This window comes from Cavia porcellus, unplaced genomic scaffold, assembly GCF_034190915.1.
Source record: "Cavia porcellus strain 051 isolate PalLab524CR breed Dunkin Hartley unplaced genomic scaffold, mCavPor4.1 scaffold_22, whole genome shotgun sequence".
NCBI classification, from domain to species: domain Eukaryota; kingdom Metazoa; phylum Chordata; class Mammalia; order Rodentia; family Caviidae; genus Cavia; species Cavia porcellus.
In genome coordinates this window covers 46210920-46231940 of record NW_026947505.1, presented here as the reverse complement: position 1 = coordinate 46231940, position 21021 = coordinate 46210920, and the positions used below count along the sequence as shown (strand labels likewise).

General features: G+C 34.6%; 1 protein-coding gene across 1 annotated transcript; it reads right to left on the bottom strand.

Annotated features, from left to right (window-relative positions):
* Positions 1-5417: 5417 nt before the first annotated feature.
* Crisp2 (cysteine rich secretory protein 2) lies at positions 5418-21020 on the bottom strand. The gene is made up of 10 exons (NM_001172934.1): positions 20981-21020; positions 20295-20392; positions 19102-19138; positions 17393-17470; positions 15018-15134; positions 14262-14349; positions 12160-12305; positions 11581-11678; positions 7831-7919; positions 5418-6014 (listed from the first exon to the last, which is right to left on the bottom strand). The coding sequence occupies exons 4-10, from the start codon at positions 17459-17461 to the stop codon at positions 5887-5889; spliced, it is 735 nt and encodes a 244-aa protein (NP_001166405.1). The 5' UTR covers positions 17462-17470; positions 19102-19138; positions 20295-20392; positions 20981-21020; the 3' UTR covers positions 5418-5886.
* Position 21021: the final 1 nt, after the last annotated feature.

Genomic DNA, 21021 nt, shown 5'->3' with positions numbered 1-21021 from the left:
TTCTAAGTATTCAAACATTTTATAAAGGTTATTTTCCAAACTATTCTCACAGGAATTACATCAGATCTTCCACTGATGCAGGTAATGTTTTAATGTTAAAATAAAATGTACTTTCACTTGTGGTTTATGCAAATCACTTGTCCTCGAACTTGGTTAGGGTATGCTTTCCTTTTACTAGGTTTCAAGATTTTTTTTTTATTTTAAAGAGGATAAAATTAAATGTAAAAAACAGAACAAAACAGATACTAAGAAAAGAATTTAAGAAACACAGATTTCAAAGCAAGACCATTGGAGATCTTCACTGTCTATCATATTGTCTCTTATTTTTTTCCAAATAGTTGTCTGTGTCTTCACACACAGTGAATTCATACAGAACAAAATAGGATAGAACTTATCAGAACAGCATGATGAAGGCATTTTAGGTCTTCAAGACCAGACGATAGGGAAGTCAACGGCTGACGTAATGTTTCCCATTCTCTTCGAAACAGCTGTCCATATCTTTATGTATGTTGAAATTAAACAAAACAAAACAAACTAATATCACTTTGGACAGAGAATAATAGTATTGCTGGATTTCATATCATGATGCTACAGAATTAGCACAGAGTATTCTTAGTGTCTCTTTTTCTTTAGAGTATCTGTTCATTACATTGTGCATTATATAATCTATTCTCATAAACTGTTTAGAAGTTCTACACATGCGTGAATCTCTACATGTATACCTATCCTTTCTGTACTAGAGGGAAAAACATATCAAAACAAGACAATAAACAAATACCTAGAAAAACATGAAAAAGACATATAAAACCACAATACTAGGTGATCTACAGGGCCTACTATGATGTCTCTTGTTATTTTCAATAGAATTTTCTATATCAATAGGCATAATATAATTGAACATAGAAATACACAGCAATATTAATAAAAACAAAACTTTGGAGACATTATAGAACTTCAAAAGCAGTTAATAATCAAATCAGAATAGGTATCCCATTGCATCTTGTCATCTTCAGAGACTCTTAGAATTGATACTATCAAGCCAAATTCATATCAAATTTGAATAAACTCAGTCAAGACAAAATAATAATCTAAAAAACCAGATTAAAATAAGATCAGTCATAGTAAGATAGTTTAAGTAATACAGGGCTTCAAGTTAAGTTAATAGGAAATTAAGGATAGTTACTGTAGTATATCCTGCTATTTTGGGGATAGCTGTCTGTGCCCTCACATCTACAAGTATACAGACTGGAACAGAATAAAATCAAACTAAACAGAGATAAGGCTAATGTGGCTTTTGAATCCTGATAACACTATTAACAATGTCCTCTGTCTTCCTTTTTTAGACAGTTCCTTCCTTTTTCTTTCTTAGGGTGCTTTGTACATTTTGGGTCCCACTAACTCCTTTAGTTTTTAGATTGCAGGGCAACCCACTATCTACCTAAGTGGTTCTGAACCTTTTTACTCCTGAGCTCAATCTTGAGCTGTATTCCTTTACATACTAAAGCCTCAAGGGTTTCCTTCCTTGTAGCTAAGTAGTTCTCCACTACACAAAGTGTCATTAATTTCCAAATTATCTGAAGCTGCTGGATGAGCTGTCTCTATTTCTCTCTTGTTCCCTGTCACACAGGGCATTGTTTTCTCATCTTTGAATTTTGGTTTATTAACCCCTTCCAGGTAATTATACTTCCTATTCAGAGCACCTCAGTCGACCCTATCTCCTAATTCCCTCTGCCTGTGTTTCTTTTGTTAGTGTATCAGGGCTACGTATATTGAGATTATAGCCCACCTTCACTGCCTCATCTCTGCTATGCTATTTTTCTGCTGTCAGTTATCTACTTTTCTCCTTCATTCCACTGTCTGCCCCATTCATAGAGTCCTCTCTGCCACTGTTGCTGGAATCTTGGTGATTTTTTTTCTCTCTCTTTCTAGAATCTCCTTCAGTATTTTTTGTAGGGTTGGCTTTTGGTCATGAGCTCTTTGTCACAGTTCCTCTTTGTTATGGAAACATTTTGTTTCTCCATTAATTTTGAGAGACAGTTTTTCACGGTACATCAATCTGGGTTTGATGTTATTTTTTTTTCGGGGTTTGGAATACTTCACTCCAAGCTCTTCTTGATTTGATAGTTTGTGTTGTGAAGTGTGTCATGATTTTGATGGATTTTCCTTTATATGTGATCTGTTTTTCTCTGACCACTTTCAATATTCTATTCTTGCAATGAATTTCTGTGATCTTGATTATTGTATGTCTGTGTGTAGATCCGTTTTGGTTGTAGATGGCTGGAGTTCTAAATGCCTTACATATCTGAATATCTTTTCCTTTTCCTATGCTTGGGAAGTTTTAATTATTTCTGTGAATAGGCTTTGTATTTCATTTGTGTTTACTTCTGCTTCTTTGCTCACATTTTTTTCTTCTTAAATGATAGATCCTCTTGTCTTCTTCTAGCCTTTGTATTGTTACTTCTTGGTTCTTTGTTATTTGTAAGAGATCTTTCCTTTCACAATCACACATTACAATTCTGTCTTCAAGTTTTGTAAGTGTGCCTTTAGTTTCTGTGAAGGAATTTTGCCAACTTTCAATGGAGTTTAATTTCCTGGTAAGCTCTTTGGATCTGTTTCATGTATTCTAGATTTTGTTTATATTCTTCATGAAAGGTTTCTCTCTTTTGGGGTTCCTCCATTCTTCCGTGTTTTCTTGAGAGATGCTTAGCATTTCTTTTATTAATCTTTTTATATCTTGTTTCATTTGAATTAGAATTTCAGTTTTAAGTTCATCTATGAGGTCATGAAGGAATTTATGTCCACTGATGCTGTATCTGATATTGCATGTTTGCTGCCCTCAGTTTCTTCTGTATTTACCTTTCCTGGACTTATTTTCCCTGGGTCAGTGGCTGGAGGCTTTTTCTTTCTCTTGCCATGTTTCTGGTTTCTTTCAGACAGGTGTATGGTGGAGATCTCAGGCCCATTCCATATCGCTTATGGATTTTGAAGCCTGCTGGCTAGGCGGATTGCTGCCCTCCCATATTACTGTTGATCTGTGAGGTGCATGCAGGGACAGTGTGTGCTGGCCCCTTTCCTCTAAGCCAATCCACCAGTGAGTGCCTTCACCCCGTTAAACGGTGCTGTACAGATGTCACAGATTTGGGAGTTTCCTCCCTGGCTTGGGGAGGGTCCCAGTCAAGGGTGTAACCCAATTCAAGCAGATCCCACCAGTCCTCTCTGGGCAGGGAGTGGCAGACTGACAACTCTGCAGTTCGAGGTTCAGTTCGAGGTTCGAGGTTATGCCCAACTCCAATATGTTGTCCAGCTGGTCGCCCCCTCTGTGGGACCCAACTCCTAGCACTCACCATGGCTTAGTGCAGCTCTCCATGTTTGTTCTGCACTCTGTTGTGCCACATCCTCCTGCCAATGGCCTTAGGCTCACAAACCCCTGACTCCAAGGTGCACCCAGCACAGTGCAAGACCAGCTACAGTGAGGGTGCATCTGGTTCCAGCCTTTTGTCCGCGTTTTTTTCCTTCTTTCCTTCCTTTTCTTTTTTCCCCTCAGTTTCTTCCTGGGTCATGAGAATCCCTCTCCTTTCATTTGCTGTACTCCATGGTGTTAAATTCTTAAGAGTCTGAGTTGTTTTTCTCAGAGAGGCTCTCTGCCCTGCTACCTATCAATCCACCATCTTCCAAGGATTTCCTCTACGTTTCAAGATTAACTCACTAATTTTTTTTTTACATCCTGTGTTCATACTAGCAACTGATCTGTATTTTTAGATGTTAATTTTAGAACAATAACCAGACAGTTTTTCTAAATTTCCATAGTTAATGTGACCAATATTATTGGAAAAGCTGCAATTTGAACTAATTTCCCCTGGATATCAGTCTAATGTATAGTTTTTACACTGTACAGTACCTTTAGATAGAGCAATTATCAATTATCACATTAGAAATGGGTAAAATAAAACAGTTCACATATGTAGACAAAAAACATTCTAAGGATTTGTGTAAATGGGTATATGACTCAGCATCATTCCTAAAAGAAGGAAAATGGGAAGTTTCCTAAATATCAAAGCGTAGACTTTATTAAATTACAGAACACATCCACACAATATTATTTGGTCAATAAAAGCACATTTTAGATAAATAATGGAAAGGAAGAGGGAGAGAAAGGGACAAAAAATAAAATGCTATGGACATGTACCAATGCCCAGTGATGAATGTAATCATTTTGTACTTAAAACATGTACTAATAAAAATTAAAAAAATTTAAATGACACAGGAAAATACATGAAAAGAAAAAAAATCTTCAAAGAAAATGTACCAAATGACTAATAGTGGTCTCTTTGGTGAGGAGAAAGAGATAATTATGTATTTTTTCATTTTAAAATTAGATTATGAGTCCTATAAGAATATGAGCTGGAAATAAGCAAATTAACTATAAAATAATAAGATAAAATTGGCTTCATTTTTTTCTGCAATATTATACAAAAGATAAAATAACATAATAACATGCACAGAGCATTATTGGAAATAAAAGCTTATAGTCTACTAATTATTCTTTTAATTAGTGTTTGTTATACTGAATAGGAGGTTTTGTGTGGCATACTTGAACAAGTATACAGCATATTTTTATCCATATTTTCTCCCCTGAAATGTCCTTTAGTATTTAGTATTAGGATAACAGTAATATTAAGTAATGAATTGGTATATTTCTCTCTTCCATTTCCTAAAGAGATTGCATAAAAAAATGGTATTGATTCCATTTTAAATGTTTAGTGTGCTGTAACTTTGGCCTGGAGAGTTTTTCTTTGGAGCTTTAGCATTGTGAATTCCTTTGTTCAATGGTAAAGGCTGATTCCGGTAATCTACTTTCTCCTGGAGGCATTGTCAGCGCATGCTATTATTTTATCATCTAACTATTCAGACTTACTCTGTTTAGTTTTGGTAAACATCATTCTTGTTACACATTATTATATTTTTCTCATAAATGGGTTGATTATAATTTTATTCTTACCATGCATAGAAAAATATATGTGCTGGCTTTAAAATGATTACTGTCTCTAACATATTTATTATTTCTGTTTATCTCATGGAAGGCTATATTTGCATATTCCACAGGATATAGCATCTGAAAGAAGGACATTTAGTCATGAAAGGGGAAAAGGCAAGTGAAAACAGAATTCATTTCTTCTTTTTAAATCTAATTTTATGTGCAACTATTTTGGAAATTATCACTGTGTAATCATTTATCTGAGCTGAGTTGTCTGGGATTAATATGTAATCTATTAACAGGTGATTTCTTACTGTTATGTTTTTTTTCTTTGTAATTCTGTATTATGTGTATCCTTACACCGCTTTGTTTTGTGTTTTTCTCTTTTTCCTCTTAAATAAAATTAAAAAAAAAACTATACAAGAAACACATCCATATTTTTGCTGAGCTAAATTATTTATTCCAAAAGTTGACTACGTTTTTAAAAACAAAACCAATAAGACAAATGAAGATGCCATCCTCTGAATTTCTATAGGTCAAATATGATGCAGCAGGACTAATGATGATGCTAGTCTTTTCTTTTTTTATCATGGTGCTTCAGGAGACATGTAATTCTTTATTTGATCTCTAGTGACCTAAGTCCTATGAGTGTACAGCCTTCAAAATTCTGATCTTGATTCAAATCATTAAATTTAAAGAATGAATGCTCTATCAAAGTCCACAGATGTTATAGACAATGCTTCTTTTTGTAAATTGCTGTACAAATCAAATTTTTCTAAATATCCAGGAGACTATGTAGTACCTCTATTTGGCATCTAACTTATATCTAACCTATCTAGAGTTTTTATCTTGGTTTTGTCTCAACCAAATGGTGCACCTGTTTTCCACTAGTCCTGCACAATGCGTGAGTTTTAGTATATTTTATCTTCACATCTGCAAGTAGCCTTGCACTTTTCCACAAGCAATTGATGTTCACAGCCAGCTGTATTCTTCAAAGACTCGCAGTTACTAAGGAGATCTTCATACTCACAACTGTTGGCTGAAACAAAAACAAACTTGGTTATTTTACTGTCATTTTTCACAGTGGTAAAACAAACTGCATACTCTACATACATGGGCGAGGAGGTGGGAGTGAACAGACAAGTTAGTGCCACTCACAGTGTGATAGGCTCTTTATGTCTTGAAAGCCACATGAGTGCCTGACTTTCAGCTCACCTAACATCATCTTTTAAAATGTAGATTCAGTGATATATTTCTAAAACTAATTGAAACTATGGTCTCCCTCAGCAGACAGAATAAAGTGAATATAAACACATCCCTACATCTGCAAAATTCAATTGGGAAACACTACTAGCCATATATAGCTATTAGTTTATATTAAACTAAACTAAATTAAATATTTCAGCCTTTTAATCTTACGGGCGCTCCATTTCAAGTGTTCAGAGGCCATAATGAACTAACTAGTGGCTAAATTTATAAGACACATTTAGAACAGTTCTACCATCTTACGTTATTAGACAGCATGGGTTTTATACTCCAAAGCTTTCTTTCTGGAGCACATTATCCTTTATAAGTGTATGTAGATATAAAACAAGAATTCCATTCTTTTTGGATGTTCTCCAAGAACCTCAAGCTTTACAAATTTCAAACTAAAATTGTCATACGACTCATGAGGCTGACAATTTTTTAGATATGGCTTCTTATACCTTTCCTACATGACTTCAAGTAAAACAGCACTCTAGCTATTCACTTAAGTAACTTGAACTTCCCTGTTGACAAGACCCAACAAGTACAGGTAACAAACACTGTCTATTCTTGTTCATCGTTTATTCTGTCAGTGTTGCAGTAATGTGCTCATTTTTTTTTAAAGCCATGTTTTTCAACAGATCCATCACTGGTTTTCTTTTGGTTTCTGCATACTATGATGAGGAACCCATTTATAAAACGTTGATTCTTTTCGTCCTTTAGTTAATTCTTTCTATTGAGTGCTGAGTGTTAATTACAAACTTCTTAACAAATAGCATTCAGCAGAGTTATAAGCTTTCAAGTGTTTTTGTTGCATTGCTTTATAGCTTTAATATCTTCAATATTCCAAAGTACATAATTATGCAAATAAGTCAGAAATATGCTAAGTAAAAGTGAATGCATTTGACAGCAAAAACCACGTGGGTCAATTTTGTCATTCATAATTCTAATAAAACTATCCTAACCACAAAAACCATGATCATTTAACTTCTACTCATGACAAAAATGAGATACATGACCTTTTACTTTTCCCTTGTGCCATAAAATTTTGTGAGCCAGTACTGTGTACATATTGGATTTTGTCATTAAAAATGTTCATAGCAGTACTATTAAATTGTAGATCAAATGACGATTTATTAAGATAAACACTATGATCCTAATTGTACTACAGAACTTGAGAATATCAGCATGATGAGTTTATTGGCATAAAATAAAGAATAATATTTGTGTTCAGTCTAGACTGAGCCATAGTATGGTCTCAATACCCTTAGATTTGTGCAATTTGATTTTTTAAAATACTACTACTTTTGGCACAGTTAACATGGATGAAATGATGTACTTGTCATAAGAATATAAATGTTACTAGACTCTGCACAGGTAAAAGTCAAAGATCACAGAGTTTCTATTATAATATGCATGGTATATTCTTTCCATTGAAAACAGAATGTAGGCTACTGAAGTGTGTAAAATATTTACATCCACATTACTGAGTATTTGCTCTGGTTTTCTTAGGAACCCATCATTCAATTGATTAGCAAATTTCTTAATTCATTAAAACAAAAGAAAAAGTCAACTGCATTTTAACAGCAAGTTAGTCACTTCGTACTTACTGCATAGTCCATTTTCACAATGTCCAGGGCAGCTGGCACAAGGTATTCCTTGTTTATAAGGAGTGTTCTTTGTATACACATTATTACCACTGAAATTTAAAACACACAGTGTCAAACGTTTTTCAATTTGTTGTTTGGTTCACATCACAGGCATCAGTCACCAAATATACACAGTTATCACTAAAAAAAAGTTATTCACTGGCTTTAGGTATGTCAACAAAACTAAAAAATTATAATTAGTATCACAGTGTAAATTCACACATGACCCATTTGTTTGATCATAATTCCACAGCCTAAGCATCTAAAGTAAAACAAATAATGTCTAGCATTTTCAGAATATTTTTCACTATGGTAGCATCCTCTTCATCTCTGAAAAGATTCAGTTAATTGGCTAAGACAGTGGACTTCAAGCAGCTGACTAATGGCAAGATGTGAGAAAGATGAAGATTCTGGAGTTAGCTGGCTTCATTAATGAGAAAAATATTTAATATTATCATAACACTGTGTATTTTAAAAATGACAAATATATAAATATGTAAAATATTTAATATGCAAAATAAAGCTTCTGCATCTTTTTTCTTGATAGGGATAGTGGTTTCTCGTTCATTGTGTTTGTTAGCAGTGTGTGCTTAAGGATGCTTTGTGAGTTTCTTGAGATGGAATGTGTAAGATTTTTCTGTTTATCAAAACAGGAATGTTAGCTAAAAAAACAAAAAAATAAAAACAAACACTAATATCCAGACTACAATGATCTTACACTGATTGACTCAGTGACAGACATTATCTTATAGCCCATTATCCTGTCCTGAGCAATGTGAAAATGCTTAGTAATCCAAATCTCAATAGTGCCAAGTAGGGCAACAGGTTAAGGTAGTGTAACTGATTCTCGGTCCCCAGCCACAGAATATAGTTGTATTTATGTGAGCGTCTGGAAAAAAATGTGAAATAGATATAAAGGAATGCTTGAAATTGTTTTGCACATGCTTCCCTTATTATTCGTTCCTCCTGGGCCAGGCCGTAAGTTTAGAGGCATTATCCTGGGACATTTGAATCCCACTAAACCCTAAAAGATGTTTGCAGGAAGATAATCTGAAAGGTCCAACTTAAACGGGATCCCCCACCACCTTGGTTATTTACAGTCTCTAAACAAAAGCTGTGTGATGCTTAGCTTGAGGCTCCTCTTCCTTTAAACATTAAAATATTAAAACTAGCAAACATGTTGTGAATGTGTCTTTAGTACAGGACTCTCTTTTGTGGATAACGTCAGACACATTTAATCAAGGGTCATGCTTTTTGCTACAAGTCCTCAGATCAGGGTACTGAAGTTTTCTGTGACAATGCTGAGAAAGTTCTGAAAAATCTCTGAGACCCAAAAGAGTGGATAGTTTATAATGGTAACAATAAAAACATTTTTAAAAAGGTATTTGGAAATATGGGAGAAGAAAGTGCTGAAATCACAGTACTTCAAACCCTATTTGCAATCCCCTGGAAAGCTTCAGATTTTATACTTGATCTGTTCTCTGATAAATAAAAGGTGTCTTATTAAACTTTAAAAAAAATTCAGGATTGCCTTTGATATTTTAGGGATCTTCTGGTTCCAGATGAATTTTAGGAATGTTTTCTCTAATTCTATGAAGTATGTTAATGGTATTTTGATCAGGATTGCATTAAATTTGCACAACAATTTTGGGACTTTTGGTTCTATGTTGGTTCTTCCTATCCATGAGCAAGGGATATCTTTCCATTTTCTGATGTTCTCTTTGATCTCCTTTTTAGAGTACTGTAATTTTTAATATATTTTACTTCTTTTTTTAGATTGATCCTAGGTATTTCTTGGATACTATTGTGAAGGGAAAATTTTCTCTAATTTATCTCTTAAAGAGTTTGTTGTTGGTGTACAGGAATGCTATTGATTTCTGAGTGCTGAGTTTGTATCTAGTATGCTAGCGATTTTGGTTACTAAATCTGAAAGTCTCTTGTTGGAGCTTTTGGGGTCTTCTATGTAAAGCATCATGTCATTTGTGAATAATGATAATTTAGCTTCTTCCTTTACTCTCCTTATTCCTTTGCTCTCTCTTGTCTATATTTCTCCGACTAGTGTTTCCATGACTATATTGAATAGGAGTGGTGATAGTGGACACCCTTATCTAGAATAGCTAAGACAACACTGGTCAACAAAGATAAGGCAGGAGGCACCACCATCCCTCACCTGAAATTATACTACAAAGCTACTGTGAAAGAAATTAGCATGGTACCAGAAAAAAAAAAAATCAGACCTGAGCATCAGTGGGATAGATTAGAAGATTCAGACACAACTACAAACACACTTAGCCACCTTATCATTGACAAAAGGGTCAAACATGTTCACTGGAAGAAAAGAAGCCTATTTAATAAATGGTGCTTTGTCCAATCAGTTTTTCCACTGACTCTCTGCTTGTCAAAAACTAAAACTAGATCTGTCTATCACTTATGCACTAGACTAACGTAAAAATGTATCAAAGATCAAATATTAAAACAGAAACACTAAATCTATTGGAAGAGAAAGTAGATAGAAATCTTGACGACATAGGTGTAGGCAGAGACTTCATGAACAAAACCCAGACTTCAATGAGAAATACTTCAAAGAATCAACAATGATTGCACAGCAAAATAAATCAACAAAATGAAAAAATAATCCACAAAATGAAGAAAAAATTTAGCCAATTGTCCCTCAGCCAAAGTCTTTTATCAAGAACATACAAATAATTGAAAAAAAATCAGGCCCCCAAATTCAAAGACGCAGTCCAAAAATGGGCAACTGAGATGAATGCACATTGCTCAAATGAACTACAAATAGCAAATAATGAAAAAATGAAAAATGTTCAACATCATTGGTCATTTAAGAAATAAAAATTAAAACAATACTGAGATTCTACCTCAATCCAGAAAAAATGGCTACTTTCAAGAAATCAATGTATACTGGTACAATTACTGAGGAAATCAGTGCAGAGATTCCTCAAAAACCAACCACCTATTCCCATTCTGAGTATCTTCCCAGAAGAATTAAAAACATCACACCCCAGCAATACATGTGCATCCATATTTATAGCAGCACGATCTGCAATAGCTATCTCTATACCCATCAATTGAGAAATAGATTAAAAAGATGTATTTTTTATGCAATGGAGTGCTACTCAGTCATAAAGAAGGATAAACTTGACTCTTCTATAGGTGAATGGATGAGATTTGAGATCACACTCATAAGTGAAATATATCAGACTTGAATTTGTAAACATTATATTGTCTGATTTGTATAAGAAATTGAAAGAGTAAGTAAGGTCTAAAAGGTACACTACTGTGAAATGGGAAGAAACTGTGCAAAAGGGAAAATGAACTAGGATGGGTGAAAGGGGAAAGGAGAGTAAGTAAAAGGGAAAAATGCAAATCACTTTTACTAATAGTGTCTCATAGTTCATTAAAAAGGTTTGTGCTAATATTGATTGAAGAAATTTTTATGCCCTTATCTTGTACCCCAAGCTATTACATTAAAGATATCATGTAATGTATTAACTATTGTTATCCTATTTTGTTATGAAAGTTTCTTTCACTTTTTACAAAATAATTCTTTATAAAGTTCCAATAACATATACTCTCTTCATTGAAATGTGTTTATTATGGCTTGTTTAATATATGAGAGATGTTAAATATTAATATATGAGAGATTTTAAATATTAAATTGCAGGTGGCATTATTAAACATGTGCATACTTACGCAGGACAGTATTGGCAAACGTAGTAGTATTTTAGACTGTCTTGATTGGGGCAGTAGGCAATTCCACAGCCAACAAGATAAGACGAATACCAAACAAGCTAGGAATCCACAAGGGAATAAACACATTAAGAATATATTACAAAAAAGGGGGAATAGTAAGAAAAAATAGCAAATATAGCACTGAAAATGTTACCGAGGACAGTTTTGTAGCCATATCATTTATAAATTAGTGAATCAAAGTCACAATTTAAAACACTTTTTCATGCACATTCAGCATTTTTCCACTTGAAATGTAGAAACATTCATGTATGCTTCTCTGGCAAGAATTTCTTAGATAAACAAAAGTGACAAATCCAAGAATATCTTATGCAAGACCAGCCTGTGCTACAAAGTGATCCCAAGGCCAGCCTGAATTTCATAGTGAGACCCTATCTCAAAAAGATAAAACAAGACAAAAACAAAAACCAGTATCTTATGTATACACAGGCTGATATCACAAACTGAACACTAAAGGTAGTCATCATTTAGAGAGGCTTTCTGTAGTACAATATTTGTGGCAGAGATCTCTCTTCTCCTTACCTGTGTGTAATGTCCAACAACCGCATTGTGACTCTTTGGTCCTACTCCAAAGGTAAAATCTTGGCTCTCATCAAACCAGCTTTGGATTGCATCTGACCAGGAGCTAGGGTCACTTGACATATAGAGATTCTCACCACATTTGGTGCCTGAGAAGGAGCAGGTCCAAAATATAAATTTTTGAGTAGGTTAAGAATATCTCATTCTTTGAAAACTCTTTCCCTTCTTGATTGTCAAAGATGCAATCATTTCAGTGCTCAGTTTTTGCTCCGGGATTGTCAGCTTTGTATTGTAAGCTTGCTAACAACAACATCAATTTTTACACTTTCTCTCCTGCTCTTTCTACACCATCAAACATTTTTTACAACTAAGGGCTCTAAAATATGTTTATGACTTCATAAGAAATTATTTAAAAAGCCTTTGCAGGCAGTCTTTAGCAGTACCAATCAAGACACAACTGACTGCAGGAGCAAATACAAGTGTCAAATTTTATGTGTCTTTCTTAACTCATGAATCAGAATGTCACAAGCCCATATTCTTTTAAAAATTAGGTAAGAAGTGCTTGAAGACCAGAAAATGCTTCCCTACCTACCTAAGCCCTTAAGATTTACATTTTAGAAGCTTAAAATGTAGTGTCTTTAAGCTGCCTAGAAAAATGAATAAAATGTTCTTAGATATACCCTTTTGTTAAAATAATAAATCTAACAGTACACTTAGATCTTTCAGACTCTCGGTGGTAATCTCTGCATAACTTCATTATTACTATAATGAAGAATTACTATCAACAATATAAATAACACTTCAACTGAAATAATTGGCAAATAATTCACTGCTTTTACATGGTTAATTGCCTGTATCACTCTTGTTAATGTAAGTAAATATGCCATGAAACATTCATGTGTACTATTTCTCCCTCATTTTTTTATAATTTTGCTGTGTTTTTTTTTTGCCAGTTTAGCATTCTGTACATCAAAAGCACTGACTGGGTATAGCACTTGATTGGCTGACATAATTTAAATGTAAACATTCAAAATATTAATTTATGTGAGTTTTGAATATGACATTAATATAATTTTAAAGGTTAAATATTTTTAGAGCAAAACTCAGGAAAAATTCAACTAATTTAGTATATTTTATGAATAAAAATAGACTTCACAACACCAAACAGCTATATATTGCTACCAGCCCCTTAGTACTTGTATAGCCTCAGGTTCATCTGCTTGCCACTGAGCAAATCACAGACCATTCATTTTGGTAAAAAGGAAAGCTGGCTCTGAGGACATAAAGAGGCCTTTTCCCCCAGTCTCTGTCCTCTGTTTGCTATACAGGTGTGTCACAGTGTTGTGTAGCAATGAACAGTCCAGGGTGGGGATCCACTGAGGCAAAAGACAGGTTCAGTCATGTTTTCTCCCTTGCTGGACCCAATCCGACCTCTCTTCCCCCTCCCATGAAAATGAAACTGGACTTTGACCTCTTGATATCAGTGTCTGCACACTCTGTGGGTTCACCTGGATAAGGAGATGTAATGGCAGCTAATGCTCTCGGTCTGAGGAAGCTTGACAAAGCCACTTGTCTGTTAAGTAAAAAATCTGAAGTTTCATTTTGCTGGGCCAGTTACCACATACAGAAAAGACAGCATGATAAAAATCAGAAACTTGGTTAAATTCCTTGTGTGATACCACTTCAGTGTGTTTAGTCTGTTTTGGGCAAGTCCTGTCTTTCTTAAGTCTTGGTTTTCTAATCTTTAATGTTACAAAATAAGTTATAAGCATGACAGCACACATTTTAAATCCAAACACACTAAGGAGGCTGAGGCGGAAGGGTCACTGTAAGTTGGAGGCCACTCTGGGCTACATAGTGAATCCAAAGCCAGGCAGAACTATACAATAATACTTTGTATCAAAGAAAAAATGTGATATATGATACTGTCTGAGAAATAATTTGCGTAATATAAACAATATCATAACTATACATACATACAGAACATCTGATTTAAAAAGAGTAGAATAAGCAACATTTATTTGGGAATTATTCTTAATGCAATATCCTACAAAGATCTATTATAATTGTATTTTTGTTCAACATATATTTGCTAATTTACATACTGGTTTTTCGATCGTCTGGATTACTGTGTACTAATGTACACCTATTTGCCCACTTTTGTGCATTTACTGCTGCTTCTCTGCTCCATTCCTATATGTCACAAGAAAAAAATATACTTAATGATTTGATCACAATAAAATATATAATTTGATTGATGAGAAATGCTTCAAACTTCCATAGAAGTATTATCTAATTATCATTTTTATTAAAATTGGATTTTTGGTGTATATTTACCTTCATGAAGATCAGTTTTTACACAAAGTCCAGAGGTAATGTGTCCCAGGGATAAATATCTATGGTAACTACCATTTCTTGTACACATACTTAGGGTTTTTAGGAATGTACTTCTTTAAATAGTGATTAAACTCATGAAGGGGCAGTTATTACTAGTGTCTTTCAAGCCCACTGCTTTCATATGGGTGATAGATGCTTTTAAGGATGTGCCCGGGAAGGGCGCTTATATTTACATAAATAATTACATCAATTCTGAAGAGAAGGGATTGATTTAAGACTAGAAAAGTATAATGATTTCACATATTATTAAATTCTGAAAGATAGATTTGACTTTAACTTGGCTTTTGAAACCTAATAAACCTGTAACGTTGATAAATTTCACAACCTAAAAATAAACAGTCTTATTGTTGCAACATTTCAAATAAAATAAGAAAATACAGACTGAACGTTGTATTTCACAAAAGAGATGAGTTCTAAAGAGATGCTAGTGACAGCTTCTTGGTTCCTACATTACTGCTTCTTACCATCTTTAGCATATTGCTGGCAGGAGGGGTGACAGATTTCCGCAGTTGATTGTGTTTATTTATAATCTCATTTTGCACTTGAGATTGGGTGGTTATCAAAGCGGTAAATGCTGGATCCTAAGGAAAACAAAATTAGAATCTTGTTTATTTTTTTGGTATCTGGGATTGTACTCATACCTTGCCCTTGCCAGGTAGGTGCTGTGCTGCTGAGTAATATCCCTGGCTAGAATCATTTTTAAAGATTTTCAAAATTGCATATGATAGTGAATAATTTTGAGGGAATGAGATCATAAGTGTATTAATACTAGGTTATTACGTGATATTGGTATTTGAAGCAAACATTAGCTGTTAAGCATTACTACTCAATCTGAACCAAAAGTGTGATTTTCAAGTAGGACAGCAATGCACTTTAGCTCTGAAAATGAGTGACAGTTCATGGAAGGACACATTAGAAACTCCTCTGTGGCCACAAAGGCCAATTTCTAGTTTCAAAGGTGCGTTCAATGTGATTTCTAATAAATAAATCAGTAGCAATATTTTACAACCACAATCCTTTGTAAGAGGTAATTTAAGACATTCATTCACATTTGATCAGGCCATAGCAAAATGAGGTGAGCAGAGCCCATGACTCATTACAGGAAGCTTTGCCCAGATGTGGTGTCTGTAATCAGAGAACTAATGCTTAAACCAAGTCAGATGCATGTTTCAAGCAAAACAAGTTTAATTATTAAGTTTGCGTATTTTTCATTGTAAGTCTGCTTACATTTTAGCGTTGCTCTTCAAGGTCATTTGGAAGGATAAACTTCATTTAATGAGCAGACTATTGCTGACTTGGTTCCTTTCAGTAACAGAAATGTAATTGATGAGCTATTCAGGTGTTGATATCTTCAATTTATCTTTGTGCGTGTGTAGATATGGGCTTATGCCCACTGGTAGAATAGGATATATGAATTGTTGGTATAAGGTTTTAAATGGACACAGGAGTATGCTATTTCATGGGATGAGCAAGAGGAAAAGTCTAAACTGATAGATTCACTCGATTTCTCTGATATTTCGGGATTAGTTACTTGCCCTCCCTTCATACTGAGTTCTCTTGAGACTTCAAAAACTGAAGTCACAAATATAACTACATTGCTTTTGCCCTTTATTCCCTTCTGCTCTAAGGTCAGGGACTTGCAGGAATTTCCTGTACCAACAGATCTACACTCCCTTTCAGTGAAGAGGATAAAAGATATCTTGTTTCTGGTATCATTAAAGCAAAGAAGTACATTAGAAACAAGGGAATCTGAACTCCACACTTTAATTACTAATGAAGTCTTCAATTACTAATTCTGCAATTATTAAAAAAAGACTTGAGTTAGGTTTATTTTTAAATTTAAAAACAGATCTAATTCTTACACAATAACTGCAAAGAAATTGTGTGATATACAATAAATTGTTCTAATTTAAGATTATGTATCTTAGTAATTTTCTGCAAAAGTCACATGGAAATGAAATAAACCAGAAAAGATCTTGAGGTGGGAGGATTACTATTATTTATTTACCCACAGGTCGTGTTGTCCATGCAAAATGTAACGCAAGCCCAATACGCAACTATAATATAGGTGATCATGTTAAATAATATATTAAATTTTGGATAATATATTTTATTGTAATGAGGTAAATGGGAGTTCTCCATTAGGACATGTCTCAAACCCCAGAATCATGAATATGATCTCATTTGGGAAAAAGATCTTTGTAGATGTGATTTTGTTAAGGATTTAGGATAAAATGGTCTTGAGCCCTCCAAGTGAGCCTTCAATCTGATGAGAAATGACTTTGTAAAGAGATGTGTGGCGATGTGAAGGTAGGGACCGGAATGGGGAATTGAAAGAAGCCACCTGAAGCACAGAGGCAGGTTTCCTAACTCCTCCAGAAGAACTACAGCTCTGCAGAAACCTTCCTTTTAAACTTCTTGGTTCCTTAACTGTGAAAAAGCAAATTTCTGTTGTTCTCCATTAAGTTGGCAGTAATTTATTACAATGCCCTTATGAACCTAATATGCCATTCAACTGCTTATCCAAAACACTGTATTTCATCATTTAGTCAAAATAAAAGTTACTGATGTGACGTTTTGTCCTGCTTTGAATCCCATGTCGATGGAGTATCTTGCACTTGCAGTACACCTCGTCTCCTCAAGGGTTCTGCAGAGACGCAGGCAGGACTGGTGACTAACACACTGCACAGCCCTACCTGTTCCTCATCTCCACAGCAGGGCACACTGTCGTGTTCTGAGCTACAGAGACAATGGTGTGATGTACAAATCTTGTTACCTCTTCTGCTCCCAAAGCAGCTAACCATCTGATAAAGCTGTCCAATTTCCATTTAAACCTTACCTTTCCATTAGTGAGTACACATGGCAGCAGCATAGTAATGAGAAACACCACCACTGGGAGTAAGGCCATTGCTGGGAACTAAATTGAAAGAAAGCAAAGCATTGTTACGTAAACCTCAAATGTACCAATAAAAGACGACTGGAAAAAAGTAGAAATATAAAAACAGAGAAAGTACAAATATAAAAACAGAGAAAACAAATATTAAAAAATAGGTGATACATGGGACTGAAGAAGGGAAAACCTCTATAATGATCTGAGTTATTCCAAAGGAACTAGGATACATATATTCACTAACAGTGAAGCAGAGAGGACTTGCCATATAGTGCTGGCAGCATCTTTGCCTCTATAAAAATGAACTGGAGATTTTGACTGGTGCCCTTCAGGTATATCTATAAAGACTAAAGAAATCCCAGCTTCCTTTTGAAAAGTTCTCTTGCACTTTTTTCATTGAACAGACAATGTGGAAAGTAATAGTTTCCTTCACAACTAATTTTGGTAGTGGCATTCACTATTCAACTCAATTCTTTGGGAAAGTTTATTTTCAATGTCTACTGTTTTTTGTTTTGCTATTCTCTACACAAAGTAAAATTGTCTTTTCATTTTCGTTGGACGTGAATTAAGATTCCAAGGTTGTGGTTATATATAAATGTGCAAACAACACGTCAGTGGTTAATTCTCTAATGTAATGACTACAAAGCGTGTCTATTATTTCATTTGTGCATGATGTCTAATTTTCTAGTATAGAAGGATACAAATAGTCTCGAATTTTATTGTCAGTTGTCTGAAACTGTGTTAATATAATTTTGTTCCCACATGGGCAGTTAGCATGAGTAAGCAAATCGGACAGGTCTGCCTTCCTTGACCCTCCCTTTCCTCTTCTTAGGTACATTAAAATCCAGTTCATGATCTGAAACAAAGGTAGTTCAGTATTTTCGTTATCTTTTTAAGTGACATATGTTCTCTTTATTCTCAATAGTGTACCCATAAAAGAGAAAGGAATGAGAATTTATTAATGGTTTGGATAAAAATGTGCCATATAAATTTACTCTCATCCCTTAGTATGTCTATATTTTGCAGATATAGAAAATAAGCTTTGCAATAATTAACCTATGTCAACGGTAATGTCAGAAATTAGACTTCATCCAGTTATTACTTGAAGGCCAGTGTAAGTAATTTCAATTGGGAAACAGCAAATCATTGGTGTGGCACAATACAGACTTCCTATTTTTTAATAATCTCTATGTTACATATATTTTTTTTTGTCTTTTTCCTTTTTATCGGTACCAGGGATTGAACTCATGACTGCCTGCTTGCAAGGCAGGCGCTTATGCCGCTAAGCTAAATCCCCAGCCCCTCTATGTTACATATTAACAGCAACAAAAATCATTCATGTGACCACATACAGCATACATGTAGCTATACTTTTTAAATTTTCTATTAAAAGTAGTTCTATAGTGATTGCTTAAAAAGTCATATGGATTAGTTATTTTTTACAGTGAATTGTACAAACAATTCGTTTAAATATCCAACTCATACTATGTGTCCATGTAATAGTTCCATACTTACTTTCCCAATTTTAAGAAGTTGAAATCACTCTTAATTTATCAAAATTTTGAAAACAATGGATAAAGTTATTAAACCTATCTTTACTAGAATATAAAAACACTTGGCATAGTAAAATATTGACTTTAGAACAGGTGACTACTTACTGTTGGTTCTCACACCAGAGTGAACTATCTGCTTTATCTGTAGGAACAGGGAAGACGGAGAGATGAAGTGTAGTGCAAAGTATATACAACATTATACCGGATTCTGTTTCCGCAGATTCTGGTTGTACACATAAAACACTATTCTGAAATGGTATTTTTAATACTTATAGTCTCAAATTCTATTGCCAGTTGTCTGATACTGTTTTAATATTATTTGGTTCTCACACAGGCACTTAACATGAGTAGGTAAATCAGGTAGGTCCTCCTTCCTTGACCGCCCCCCTCCTCTTCTTAGGTACAATGAAATCTGGAGACTGCGTTTTGGTTTAAGGTGACACCCATGATTGATTTGTCACTAAAAAAGATAACCAAGATATGCCTTAAAGCTGGATGCTCATACCTCAGCTCCCCATTAGTTTTACTTTAGACTTACCAAACACTTGTATAGATTATTGTTTTAAGAGTACTGTTTCTGGAAACCATCCTATTTGAAAATCCTCCCTAAGCTTTAGTTTTCTCTTGTGTAAAATTTGAATTATCAAATCATAGTTTGCCTTGAAAATTGAAAGGTATAGTATATGTAAAATGTAATGTTTATTTAATACAATGCATGTATTGTTTAATAAGTGGAAGTTATTAATATTTTATCATGCTTTGCAATACCTGGAATTTTACTGAGCTCCTAAGATTTTCCATAAAAATGTACTGCTTTATTGAACTGCTTTTTTCAGACATGGTAAGAGATCTCCTTGTTCTTCTAAGCATCATAGAAAGAGAAAATCATTTAATTGAAAACTCAAGTGTTGAGGCCTGGTTCTATCAAAGATCTTCTGACTAACTTTAAGGATCTAATATCAATTTGCTGTATTCTCATCAGCTAACTGAAAGGTATACTCACGGGCCTGAAGAGTTTGAATGGCCCAATCACTGAATATGTTTGCATTAAATTACTCAGTTCTGCAGTCTGCTAGGCTACAAGATCACATACTGGGTTCAATTGCCATTTCTTTTCTCATATCGTTGTGTATTCAACCTATGATATTTGTTCAATCAATGAAAACAGTGGCACTGTTGTTGAAAAAATATTCAAGAAAAGTATTTTTTCTATGACCTAAATTTATATGGTATTCCTTTAAATCCATACTTGAACCCATCTGAAAATTGGCCTCCATTTTTTTTCCCTTGATACTTACTAACAGAAAAGTGAAGTGTCCTTTCTTGCAGGTGTTTTAAGAGCAGGACGGCATGGTTCTCACAGGAGAAACATGGTGGATGCCTTCACGGCTATAACCTTTGAAAGAAAGGTGAAGAATATTTTATAAGTAACATCTATAAATTTCTGCCACAACCTTAAAACCTGACTCAATGTTCAGTATTGTTCTCCAATATTGGCAGACTTTTCTGGAAAATCCTGGTATATTTTCAAGATTCTTGACTCTTTGGCTTGGACTTCATTTGTACACTTTTTCAAAACGTAATTTCTGTAAAGAGTGTCCTACACAAGGAGCATTGACCACAGGGATGGGAGGCGGTTGGTCACATAATCTCTTCATACATTTTCAACATGGAAATCAATAGCTAAGGAACTAAAATTCTGAATTTGGTCTCTGGAAAGACGAGGATAAGAAATGACGACTCTTTATGTGAGTCAGTCACATGATCAGAATGACTTAAGAGCTAAGCAAAGCATTCAATAGGCTCAACACAGAGAATCACATCTTAAGTCTTTGGTAGATGGGTGCTGAGCAGCACAACCCAACTACCGGCCCACCCCAAATCTTTTGTAGCCCCTCATCTCCCAGGTCTTTCTCTCTGTTAACTTCATCCTGTCTCCCAAATCCTGGTCATTTTCGGGCTCCTGGTTTGCAGGAACACTTACCCTGGCTCCACAGGGCAGACGCACCGCAGGCACCGCAGGCC